Raw genomic sequence first — 13864 nt, forward strand, 5'->3', positions numbered from 1 at the left:
GACTTTAGAAACATACCCAAACCCCATTTACAACATAACAAAAAAACTTTTAACTTCTTTTAAATTACAAAACTATCATTGATTTCTTAAAACAAACCCAACCCCAAAACCTCATTAAAAAAAGCCCAAAACAATCAATAGGGCATCAAAGTAATTTAATAATCAAAATTAAATTCAATAGGGCCAGTTGTCATTTTTTGGGTTTGTTTATAGAAATTAAATGGTGTAGGGTTTATTTATAGTTTTAGTGCTAAGAATGGGTATATGACTAAATATCTCTTTATAAAATTAGAAATGATAGCGTAATTATGTGCAGAAAGGGTCGAAGAACAATGAAAAAAGAAGCCAGTTGCAAAAAATTAGATATTTAAAAAAAATTAAATTCATCATGTACCTTGACATTGAATTACAATATTTACCTACTCATAGTCTAAAATATGGATAATATCGACAAAATATCGACGATATTATCGTTTTTTTGGGTCACAGATATTTCGGAACTTATCCATACACATATTGTATAAATATCGATGTATATAATTTCGCTCACACTTCAGCAATATTTTGTCAAAATATCACTATAATATTGAAAATATCGATGTAATGGAAAAAAGGAAAAAAAAAAAACACAAAGCGCACACAGAAAGGGGATCCGAACCCTTGCCATTTCACTCCTCCAGCGTCTTAATCACCATATTGCTTATGTTTTTGTGATAATAAGCAAAGGAGAACTTTATGTGGTACTAAGCCACTCATATATCTTACCATGCAATGTATGAAGTGTAAAATATTGTAGTAAATCATAATATACAAATGATTATGGTGTGTTTCTTTCATTAGTTATTACATATTTTCTACATATACAGTGTTTGTTAGCTCGCTATATAATCAACTTAAATCAGTTAAACCCATCATGCAATGCATTTCATTCCAATTTTTTGTGATAAACTAATAGATAATTGACTAAATAAACATCCTCCAAAGTTTCAATAAAATTTTTCAAGTTTTTCTTACAATTTCCTTAGTTTTTATTCAATATCAATATTCAATTTTTATCGATATCAATAATATTCCGATATTTCCATCGAAATTTCCGTATTTTTAGACTACCGATATTTCTAATACCATCGATATTTTAGACTTTGCCCACTACTACTAGTGTTCAACATCATCTATCCACAAAAACATCACTTTTAAATATTTATGTATAAAATATCGAGCATATCATGCACGATCATTCGAAGAATTTGTTTGAACATATATAAATGAAATGACCCTACATTTGACAATGAGGTTTACTTTAACACTTATATAAAACGGAAATAATATTATTTTGTTATTTTCGATTAATTACAATATACCATACGTAAATATATCTATTACATATAGTTTCTTTAAAAAAAATATATATCTATTTACATATATAGTTAAGATTCAGCGAGGACTTCTAATGTAGTTTAAAGCATATACAATATCTACGATGCTGTCGAAATATAATTTTCATATATTTTTTTAAAAGGTAAAATCACATTACTGTGCTTCTATATTTGAAAAATGAAATTTTAAGCAATTTTCATATTATGTATAGCTCTTTCATTTCTATGTTTTTTTTTTCCCTATTTCCTTCTGGTTTTTATTAACTCCTCCCACCTAGCAAACTTTCTACACCCAACAAGATTTTAGAAACTTAATAATTTACTCTCAACACCCATAAAATCTTCAAGAACTAACGCATCATCAAATAAACCTAGTTTTACCCTCAACCTTTCCTCCACTTATTTCTAAACTTCTTCATGTAACATGATTTTTTTGGTGAGTCCTTATTTAGTTAGGATTTTGGTTTCTTATTTAGTTAGAATTTTGGTTACTTACCAATTATTATTTAGTCCTATTGTGTCTGCGTGAATTAGCTAAAGTTGATTTGGAAGAAATGCTGTCATTGTTGTTGCCGTTGTCATTGTTGCCGTCGTTGATATTGTCTTTGCTTTCTTTGCTTTCCGTTGCTATGGTCATTGATGTTGTTGTGACCATGCCATTTGCCTTGCCTTGCCTTTACTTTGCCTTTGCTTTGTCTTTGCCTTTCCTTTTCCTTGCTTTACCCTATTTTTAGAGTTTGGTTTTGCCTTTGCCTTTGTCATACCTTACCCTATTTTTAGGGTTTGGGTTTGCCTTACCTATTGCCGTGCTCATAGGATTTCTCTATTATGCCTTACCTACTACTGTGCTCATAGGGTTTCTATGTTCTGTCTTATCTACTACCATACTCACAAGGTGTTTGTGTTTTGTCTTATTGCCTTGCTCGCAGGGTTTGTGTTTTGTCTTATCTACTGCCGTGCTCACATGGTTTATGTGTTCTGCCTTATCTACTGTCGTGCTCACAGGGTTTCTATATTATACTTTTATGTGATCTTCTATGTGCTCTATTTGTTAGGGTTTGTCAGTGCCGTGCTCACATGTTTTCTGTGTTCTGCCTTATCTACTACCATACTCACAAGGTTTGGGTTTTCTCTTGTGTTTCCGCTGCGATCTTTGCTTTGGTTTGTCAGTTGGTCCACTCATGGTTGATGAAAAGAACTTCTCTATAATTTGTTTGTCTCAAGTTGGGCATGTGAAACATCTTTGTCTCAACTTGAGGCGAAATGTTGGCGAGTCCTTATTTAGTTAGGATTTTGATTTCTTATTTAGTTAGAATTTTGGTTACTTACCAATTATTATTTAGTCCTATTGTAATAGTGATTTATTTCCCATTGTAATTTAGATATATTTTCTATTTTATTAAGGATTAACATATCTTTGTATTTGTATAAATACTTTTATATTGAAGAAGAATAATAATATAAGCATATGAGCATATGTCACATCCCGGGATCGACTCCGCCGTAGCACGATATTGTCCGCTTTGGGCCCCCTCTCTCTGGCCCTCACGGTTTTACTTCTGGGAGCTCACGAGCAACTTCCCAGTGGGTCACCCATCCTGGGATTGCTCTGGCCCCCAACTCGCTTAACTTCGGAGTTCCTACGACTCCGAAGTCAGTGAGCTCCCAAAAGGCCTCGTGCTAGATGGATGCGGGTGTGCACATATAAGGCACATCACCTTCTCTCCGTTGGTTGATGTGGGATCTAAAATCCACCCCCCTTAAGGGCCCGATGTCCTCGTCGGCACACTCGCACCACACGGCAAAGTGGCTCTGATACCAAATTGTCACATCCCGGGATCGACTCCGCCGTAGCACGATATTGTCCGCTTTGGGCCCCCCCTCTCTGGCCCTCACGGTTTTGCTTCTGGGAGCTCACGAGCAATTTCCTAGTGGGTCACCCATCCTGGGATTGCTCTGGCCCCCAACTCGCTTAACTTCGGAGTTCCTACGACTTCGAAGCCAGTGAGCTCCCAAAAGGCCTCGTGCTAGATGGATGCGGGTGTGCACATATAAGGCACATCACCTCCTCTCCGTTGGTTGATATGGGATCTTACAGCATAACTGAATATTTATCTTACTTTATTTGACAGATCCATATCCTCTCTAATCGTGGAGGTTGTTCTTATTTCAATTGGCTTTTCATTTTACGCCTCACCTATCTTTTTCCTTCTTCATATCCATTAAAAGTATAGCCTGTTGTATCACTTTCATAATTTAATCTCCGTGGAGTCTGAAATCTTTTGGCCCTTTGGTTAAAGTGAAAAATGTCATTGATGTCTGTCGCCAGAGCCATGTGGCAGAAGCACAAGGACGATTATGGTTATGTGGAATATATGCATGCAGCTGCCCTTGAATTTTTTTAATTTTTGTGTGTAATTCTGTAATGGACGTAGATACAAACAAATTAATTAGGTCCTCATTGGCATTCACACATGCAAATTCAAAATATGTGTGAGAATGTGAAGGTAAAAATGTCTTATATTGAAAAATTAATAAATTTTGAAAGAGTTTATAAGGAGTTAGGTTACTTCCCCTATTGTCAGTTGATTTTAAAGTAGAACCTCAACGTGCTGTAATTATTTATGTCCTCGATTGCCTAAGATTTCATGTCCCCATTCACACATGTAGATGGCGAGGACACCTCTTGATTTAACCTAATTTTTTTTTATATCCACACACACGCAATCTCATGCATTTTAAGTCTAATATGCGAACAATTTAACTAGGTGACGCAAAGCACATGTAGCCGTCACATGGGCAAATTTAACCTGACTTTGATGCCAATAAGAAAGTTGAGAATCCATTCCAAAATTAAATATTGACTATAAAAGGAGTAGTTTAACTCTTTATAAATCTATGCAAGAGTTCTTAAGTTTGTAAGTTCATAATTCTGTTAGGTTGTTATTAGTTAGTTAGATGAGATAATCAATCAAGTATTTAGTTGATTAATTGTGCATTGACAGAGTATGATCTTCAATATTAATGACAATGAAATAATTACACTGAGGTTTATATACATCTCACCTAAGCTGACATTAGAGGCTAACTAACCAAAGATTAGTTATAACAGCGATCAACAAATTCTAACAAACTGCTAACGGCTATAACAGCTGTCTAGAAGAATCTGTTGGCTGCTGACTTGCTGCTGAGATATATATATATATATATATATCCACAAACACTCCCCACCGACTATAGTGTTCAACGTCATCGATCCACAAAAACTTCATAGTCAAGACAAATCTAGTAAAGCACCAGTACACATGTATCATGCGCACAACCATTCCAAGAATTTGTTTGCACATAGCATATATAAATGTATCATGCACAACCATTGTTTTGTTTTCTTCCACTAACAACCTACCATTCTCAGAGACTAATACGTACAAATTGTCAAGACATGTACATGTGTAGTTTGAGAGCTCGAATTATCCATCCTACAATTATATATATGGCTTTCTTTGTTATTAGAGTTTGAACCTGAGATTACTGACTTCTTAATACTATACCTTTATTTCCCTATTTCCTTCCGGTTATCATTAACTCGTCTCACCTAGCAAACTAACTTTATACACCCAACAAGATTTTAAAAACTTAACCCAGCAAATCTTCAAGGACTACGCATCACCAAATAAACCTAGTTTTACATTCAACATTTCCTCCACTCATTTCTAAACCTCTTCATGTAACATGATCCATATCCTCTGTAATCGTGGAGGTTGTTCTTATTTCATTTTACGCCTCAGCTATCTTTTTGGCTTCATATCCATTAAAAGAAGGTAAAGTATAGCATGTTGTATCACTTTCATAATTTAGTCTCTGTGGAGTCTGAAATCTGAAGTGAACGCGTGGAACAAAGAGTACGAAATCTCTTGCCCCTTTGATTAAAGTGATGATAATGCCATTGATGCCACATGCAAATAGTTCAAGATCGGTCAGAAAAGCTAACATTATTTCCTTCCAGTTATGGCAGAGATACTTCTGTCGCCAGAGCCATGTGGCAGAAGCACAAGGACGATTATGGTTTTGTGGAAGAGATGCATTCATCTGCCCTTGAATTTTGTAATGGACGAACATATACAAACAAATTAATTAGGTCCCCATTGGCATTCAAACATGCAAATTCCAACTTTGATTCAAACATACAAAGCTTGTAAAGTCCTATCCAAAGCTTGTGATCACATGTCCAACTTTTCCTAATTCGAAGAGGAAATTATTAGATGAGAAATTCTTTGGTGGGGCTTCGATCGTTAACCAAGATTTTTTACTAAAACCATTTATACTATAAGTACATGTACTTATTTGTTAATATTATAGGCTCTAGGTTCATGGTATTGAGAGTGTTTAGAAAATGAAAGTTTTTAAGTGTTTAAAAAATTTTGGGCCTCTCCACTTATTGTAAATTAATTTCGAATTAGATGCTCACATTTTAAAAGATAGAATATCAACTCGTACTATAGTAATATTATGTTATCTGAATCAATAACCCTATTTGACGGTTTATAATTGTCACAACCAAATTTTTTTAGATTTTTTAAAATTAAAATTTCGAACTTTTAGAGATTTAGGATTGAGTGAATTTCACTAAACCACATCAATTGGAAGCATATTTGCCTTTCAGACCAATATCCTTGATTCTTTTGTTAATGCTTGGTTGCTGGAATGAATTGAAATGAGCACAGAAACGAGAATGAAAATAAGAACGGAAGGGAACCATTTAAGCCTTGAATATAATTTCCATTTTCATTGTTTCGTTTGGTTCCTCTAACAACCATCATTCTCAGAGGACGTAAAATTGTCAAGACTGTACATGTGTGGCACGAGAGCTCGAATCTCCTCTGACGCTAATTGTTGTCTAGATATGGCTTTGTTTCTCGACCAAAAAGTTTTGCTCTCAAATATAATTCCTCTTCTTCTTTTTTTTTAATTTTTTTATTTTTAGTACAAGGGAAGGATTTCTCACATACAAATAATATCATAGGAGTTCGAACCCGAAACATCTTATTAGCAAACTTTTATTTCCATATTTTCTGCTGGTTATTAACTCTTCCCACCTACCTACAGCAAACTGTTGGAAAATTTAATATTAACTAATATTGATTTTCCTATTTGAATGGAAATTAATAAAATCCATTGGGTTAAAGACATCTTCACATGGGGGGTGATAACTCTTCAAACCAAGGGATGCATTGTTTGGGGTGACAACTCTTCAGACCAAGGAATGCATTGTTTGCCTTTTCAGATTGGGATACCTTTTTGGAAAGGGTATTTCATCATCTATAAATAGAGCAATCCTCCTACAGTTTTATTCATTCAGTTTAATTCTCTACATATAGACTTTCACATATAGAAAGCATTAGAGTTTTCATAAAGAGAGGTTCCTGCATAATTTTGGTTCAAAGTTCCTTGTGAATTGCAGTGCTTCTTTCATAAGGAGGGGAGTCGTTGTATCCTGGGAGGCGAACGCTAGTGAACCATAAGCACCAGTGTGGGGCGTAATTCGTCTTAAGGTCAGAGTGTCCAACACTTGCCTCGACTCAATTAAGGTTCTTCTAATGCAATTATGCTTTGTAAAAATCTGTTTTATGTGTAGTAGTTATTTTGTTTATTTTATAGCAATTAAGCACTCATATTTTCCAACACAAACTTTCTACACCCAACAGGATTTTAAAATTTTAATAATTTTGCTGTCCACACCCATCTAGCAAATCTTGAAGAAGCATACATCACCAAATGAATAAACCTAGCTAGTTTTAAAACTCAACACTTTCTCCACTCATTTCTAAAAACCATATGATCCAAATCCCATATCTTTGTTTTGTTTGGCTCTAATCGTGGTGAGTTATTGGATCTTGTCATCGTTCTTCATTTGTCTTTTCATTTTACAGCTCACCGATATCTTCATATCCTTTTAAGTTTTCCTGTGGCCTGTTGTATCACTTTCATATAACTTAAGTTTCCGGTACCCTTTTGGACGTTTGTTTAAAGTGACAATGGCATTAGTGCCGCATGCGAGGGTTCAAGATGGTCCAAAAAATGGTAAATATTATTTCCTTCCAGATCTGGCAGAGACATGTCTTCGATTAAAGTGACATTGACGTAAGTAGAAACAAACAAATTAATTATTTAATTAGGTCCCCGTTGGCATTCACACGTGCTGAATCCCAACGTGCTGTATATATTTCTATCCAGTTATGGCAGAGACATGTCTATCACCAGAGCCATGTGGCAGAAGCACAAGGCGATTATGGTTTTGTGGAAGATATGCATGCAGCTGCCGTTGAATTATTTATTTATTTATTTATTTATTTAATTCTGTAATGGACGTACATACAAACAAATTCATTAGGTCCCCATTGGCATTCACACATGCAGATAATATAACGAGAACAGGTGAGGATTCATCGATTGCGGAGTCAGGATTTCACATATAAGAGGCATCTCACAAAATATATATCACCAAGTAAAGTGATTGATATCTACCCTTTGTCTTATTGTTATTATTATTATTATTTCTGGTGATGAATACTCTTGGTTCATTTATCATTATCACTAAGCTTATATAGTTTATCATTATGCACATCACATGATTCTTGCTTTGGTTTTTGCCATTCATATCTGACATCAAATGTCTCCACTTGATTGGTTTCAATTTTTTTGTCCGAGTTTCTTGACTATGAATATGATATAAGTGCCAGAAGCCAAGGCCTGCTGGGATTATCTTATCTTCGAGGACATAAAGACGACGAGTATTTAGAATTTTATCTTTTGGTAACAAGATTTGTATTTATTTATTACTAAACCCATGTGTTAGATTAATTAGATTCTAATAACAACCGTAACCAAAACCTAGTGCCACCCCAAAGTTTGGTCAAATATTAACTTTATTATTGAAGCTCAAGATTTGGGTTTTGGTTAAGAAAACACAGAGACTGATTTTTGGAATTCTTTTTTGGAGCTTGAATTTGTTATAGGGCAAAACAAAAAGGGAAATATTAGCAACTTTCTCTCTAATTTTCTTCTTTAAACCTTCTTCATTTTCCTCATGATATGTGTCATTCTCCTAACACTTAAAACAATGTCATTAATGCATTATACAAGCTAAATATATATTTTTTTTTTCTAAATTTACCCTATTCAATTATCCTTTTTTTTTTGACAACTTTCTTACCATCTTAATAAAAAGTGTTTTTTTTAATGTCAATTATTTTTTTGAAAGAAAATGTCTGCTTTTTTAAAACAGAGGAAATGTATGTTTTTTTTTTTAACCCAAAAGAAATGTCAAGTTTCTATAAAAGACGTCATTCACATCCGTAAGCACCCCAATGGTATAGAGTTTACAGACTAACTTTTTTTTTCAAAGAAAATTGTTTGATTGCATTTTTTTTATACTACTAAATAAACCAAAATAACCCCTAACAACATAAGCTTGAGATCAAATAAATAGAAGCAAAAGAAAAAAAAAATCACCAAAATCGAATTTGATATGAAAAAAATAAATATATTACAGTTTAGATTAACAAAAGAAGAACGAAAGAATGGTCTGCATCTGTACTATACAAATGGCTATAATATGTTGTTCTACTCTATTTTTATTATTTCTTAATGGTCGTGAAGATAAACATTTATAACAACCCAAGGCAAAAGGCTTAGAGGAGAGCCAAAACCTGTACAAATAAGAAGCAAAGACCAGCAAATTTGTTAAATTTCACATACCGACAAACAAATACCCATATAAATGACTTATGCAAAGATGCAGGCCGCAAACAAATACCCATTAACCTAAGAAAATAGTTCCAAAATATATCAATTTTCAGCACAATAATATTCCAAAAACGAAAAAACCATATCTTTGGCCTTAGACTTGGAGCGAGAGAAGCTTAACAAGAAGACTATTGGCAACAAAGTTGGTTGATATAAATTTTATTAATACAGTCAATCAGTTCATAGACAGAGAAGCAGAAAAAGAGTGCATTTTGTGGTTGAGAGTTGAAAAGGCACGGAGAATTCTTCTGAGCGACAAAGCTAGGAGAAGACGTCCAACAAAATGACAAGGAGAAGAAGACGCTTTAGCTTCTATCAAGGGCAAATATGGAAATATAATAATTATTATTTTTGTAATTAATAGCACTGTTTCAAGTGTAAAGAGAGTAACACACGTCATGAAAAAAAAAATCCAAAAAAAAAAAAATTAAAGAAAAAATTACTAGTATTCTCCAAACAAAAATATTCGGGTACAAAAGAGAACAAGAGATAATCGGCTACGCGGCTTGCACCTGATCAAATTCAAAACCGAAAGGACTGAAAACTGGCCTGGCCACCCCCCACCTCCTCTCTCTTAAAAAAGAGACAATAAAGGGTCATTTCTCTGCTCCCACTACTCGAAGCTCCCGTGATATTTATGATGGCCCTTTGTCTGAAATGTCTGTTTTAGTGTCCCAAAAAAAAACAAAACAAAATAGACTTATTATATTATGTACCACCTCTCTAATAGAGGTCGGTCTTATTATATTGGTAGACTCCACTTTTATTGGAGATGTGGTATACAATGTGATATAAAAATGTGATAAGCCTAATATTACCCAAAAAATATTGTCTGTTTCTGTGAGTAATTTGACTCGGAGATAATATGGAAAGTAAGTTAGTAGAACGAGATTCACGTGTCACTACCGTAAAAACTGAAAATGGCTATAAATAGGGCAGGCGTATTGCAAGTATGCTGCACCAACAGCGAGCTACGAGAGCCAATTCTCCTTGTTCATTATTAGCCCTGCCCTAGCCTTTGAAATTCCTCAGCCAACCATCACCATGCTAGGCTTAGCAAACAATGTGGTTAGCAAGGTGGCCTCAGTCGTCACTGGTCACCATGAGCTTAGCCTGTTTTCCATGTCTGACAAGAAAATCTTGGACGAAATTTATGCAACTCATCATGTCAATGTTGATACTTCCTTTGATGACGATTCTCTTTTTGGCATTGTTGAAAACATCCTCAAGCATGCAACCCAAACTGTTGACAAAATTGTGCAGGTACGTTTATTTTCTTAGTATGGGATCTGTTATGTTATTAAACTGTCGATTCTTGATTATTATTATAGTTATGTTGTGATTTGAATGTGTTACATAAACTTGTGGGTTGTTGCAGGGTACCCAAGTGCACGTGGAAAACATAGAGGAGCACACTCCCAAAGCCAGCTTCAGTACACCACTGTGCACACTTAAGTCAATAGCCAGCGAGGTAACTTCAAAAAATAAATGATTTTTATATATTTCTTGTAACATTTTTCATGTATGTACATAATACATTAGTACGCTTTTTTGTGTTGCAAATTAACACTATGATAAACTTGGTTTTTTTCAGATGCAATGCAAACCTCCTAGTGAGGAAGTCGCCCACAAAACTACCCTGGCAATACTGAACAAGCTGTCAAGCTATTCATGGGAAGCAAAGGCAGTGTTGACTCTGGCAGCTTTTGCTATGGAATATGGGGAGTTCTGGCTCCTTGCCCAGCTTCAGGAATCGCACCGACTTGCCAAATCAATTTCAATCCTGAAGAGAGTCCCTTTCCTCCTCAAGCCATCAAACCTGCAAAAAAGAAGGCAAGCAGTGCTTGAGCTTAACAACTTGATCAAGACTACATTGCAAGTTATCGAGATCTTCGATCAGTTCGATAAGCTTTCTAGTTATGACCCAAAAGATGTGCCGGAGTTGGCATCAGCAATGGACCATATTCCAGTGGATGTGTATTGGGCTACTGTGACTGTTGTTGCTTGTGCAACTAAGGTCACTATTCTTACCAGTGATGTGTACGTTCTTCATCCTCAATAACTTTGAAAAATACTTATTTGCATGTATGTTTAGTATACTTTATAATATGACCATGGTTGCCTTTGTTTCAGGGAGAAGGAACATGACCTAGCCCCATATGCTCAAAAAATCCACTTCGTCCTGAACAAGCTTAAGATTCAGCTGAAAATTTGCAGAACACAGATTGGTGTGTAATTACTGGCACATCTTTCATTAGGAATCATATTAACTATATGTTGTACCTTGCAATTAATGAAATGCTGAAGAAAATATTTATTGTTTAATCCAGAGGAGGCGGAGACTTACCGGAAGCTCAAGAAAACCTTTCGAACCCCTACTGAAGTAAAGGAGGTTTTCAAGGCCCTGATCTTTACCAAGGACAATGTTCAGCCACTGATTGATGGTTCCACTAAACAAACGGTTTGCGCTACTGACCTTATTCTGAGTCATGACATTTTATAATTATACACCACATCTTTTATAGAGTGAAACTGTGGTGGCGGGCCATGATTTTAATTTAGTTTGAAGTATGACAAGTTAGTTACACCATTCCTAATTATTATACCAGGTTGAGATCGACATCCTGAGGAAGAAGAATATACTACTGTTCATTTCAAGCCTCGAAATCTCCGATGATGATATTTCTATCCTCAAACCGATTTACGAGTCCACTAAGAAAGACAATCAGCATAAGATTGTGTGGGTTCCAATTGTCGAGCAGTGGACCGATGACCTGAGAAAGAAGTTTGAGACCCTGAGGCTGAAGATGCCATGGTACACAGTGCAGAACCCTGCAACCATTGCCGGCATCAGGTTCATCAAGGAGGAGTGGAACTTCAAGGGTAAGCCTACATTGGTGGTGATGAACCCACAAGGAAAGGTCGAACATTCCAACGCATTCCACATGATTCGGGTTTGGGGAACTCAGGCCTTCCCTTTCACAGAAACAACCGAAAAAGAACTCTCAAATTCTCATGGACATAAATGGGTTGGCAATGTAGTCAAAGAGATTCACCCGACTCTACCCAACATGGTAAGTTACTTTTAACTAATAAACCAAAGTGCATATATTATTTGGATCTATGATGTGCATTTAATGATAAAGCACGCTTTTTTTGTGGTTGAATTATTTTGATGGAACAGATGAAGGACGATAAGTACGTTTTCTTCTATGGAGGCAAAGACAATGAGTGGATTAACCAATTCACAAAGAAAGCAACTGCCTTTGTAAACGACCCCATCTTCAAGGAAGCAAAGATTCACATTGAGCTGTTTTGCGTGGGGAAAGGCAGCAAGGGAGAAGATGACCACGGCATCCTCGGGCGCTTCTGGACTGGCATAGAAAGCTTGTTTCACACCAAGATTCACAAGGAGCCCGACTCAGTCTCACAAGAAATCCAGAAGCTGCTTTCTTACAAGAACGAAAGTGGATGGGCGGTGCTCAGCAAAGGGCATTCTTTGGTTGTCACTGGTCATGGTGTCTCAATCTTGAAGGTCATAGAGGACTTTGACAAATGGAAGGACCATGTGAAAGAGAAGGGCTTTGAGTTTTGCTTCACAACATACCATGAGAAGATTCGTGTTGCAAATCGTCCTTGCTGCCGCCTTGACATTCCAGGCTCTACCGGGAAGGTCCCGGAAACAATGAAATGTCCCGATTGCCACCGTAGTATGGAGACTTTTATCAGTTACAAGTGCTGCCACATTGATGGTCCTAATGCACACCATTGAGTTCTGGGTCTCTCTCCTTTTAGTACCACCACTATGTAATGGGTTGTTAATCAAATATGTTCCAAGTGTCTAGTACCACTACTAGGCATTAGATATTATTATTGCTAGAATAAATGGGTAACTCATGCATTGTGATGCGTGGTAGTTTGGTTTCCAAGCCTGTAATGTTGAGAACTGGTGGCGTTTCTTTTGGTCAGAGTCATGGTAGTCTACTCTATGTGATGTTAATGTTTTATTGTTCAATGTTTGAATAATTTCAATGTACTGTTTTAGAGTGTTTACACACACCCATTGCATATATTCATGTACTTGGGTAATTCTTGTTCATAATTAAATATGAGGAAAAGCCACTTAAAACCAAATTTCAACAATTTTTTTTAAATAAACAAGATTAATTTCAAGCCATTCCCTAAGCATTCACCGATTTTATGAAGCTGTCAAACTGTTTCCCAAATTAATATACCCACTTCTCACTACTACAAAAAAGCAAAAAGACGACGGTAAATCACCGTCGTGTATTTGGTTTTTCAATGGTCGTGGAATCCACCGTCATCTTTTCCCTCATAAACCACGACGCTAAATAACCGTCGTTGTTAAACAATACAACGTCATCAAAAAATACAAAACGACGTCTTTGTACTGCAAAAGATCTAAAAAAAGCAATCGATGATGATAATAGACGACCAATTCTCTAAAAAGACCGTCGTTAAAAAGGGAAAATATGACACATATTAAGAGAACAAGGCCGCAAGATAGACATACAACGACGACAATAAAAATACGCCGACGTTAAATATAATTTTCACGACAATAAAAAATATGACGTCTTTAAATACATTAGAAGACGACGTTATTGATACCTACTACGTCGCACATATAAACACAACCGTCGTACAATTAATTTTCCACT

The 13864-nt window shown here is 35.7% G+C and overlaps 1 protein-coding gene across 1 annotated transcript; it reads left to right on the forward strand.

The window, feature by feature from the left end:
• LOC18791524 (protein SIEVE ELEMENT OCCLUSION B) lies at positions 10131 to 13252 on the forward strand. Its single transcript, XM_007226911.2, has 7 exons — positions 10131 to 10445; positions 10561 to 10653; positions 10777 to 11222; positions 11316 to 11410; positions 11513 to 11643; positions 11792 to 12256; positions 12367 to 13252. The coding sequence occupies exons 1-7, from the start codon at positions 10227 to 10229 to the stop codon at positions 12952 to 12954; spliced, it is 2037 nt and encodes a 678-aa protein (XP_007226973.1). The 5' UTR covers positions 10131 to 10226; the 3' UTR covers positions 12955 to 13252.

This window comes from Prunus persica, chromosome G1 (assembly GCF_000346465.2).
Source record: "Prunus persica cultivar Lovell chromosome G1, Prunus_persica_NCBIv2, whole genome shotgun sequence".
Lineage (NCBI taxonomy): Eukaryota > Viridiplantae > Streptophyta > Magnoliopsida > Rosales > Rosaceae > Prunus > Prunus persica.

Excerpts from the sequence above, each read along its gene's own strand:
- LOC18791524 (XM_007226911.2), top strand. The coding sequence starts at position 10,227 with ATGCTAGGCTTAGCAAACAATGTGGTTAGCAAGGTGGCCTCAGTCGTC. Across the intron at positions 10,446-10,560 it reads CTGTTGACAAAATTGTGCAG|GGTACCCAAGTGCACGTGGA; the intron begins GTACGTTTATTT and ends GGGTTGTTGCAG. Across the intron at positions 10,654-10,776 it reads TTAAGTCAATAGCCAGCGAG|ATGCAATGCAAACCTCCTAG; the intron begins GTAACTTCAAAA and ends GGTTTTTTTCAG.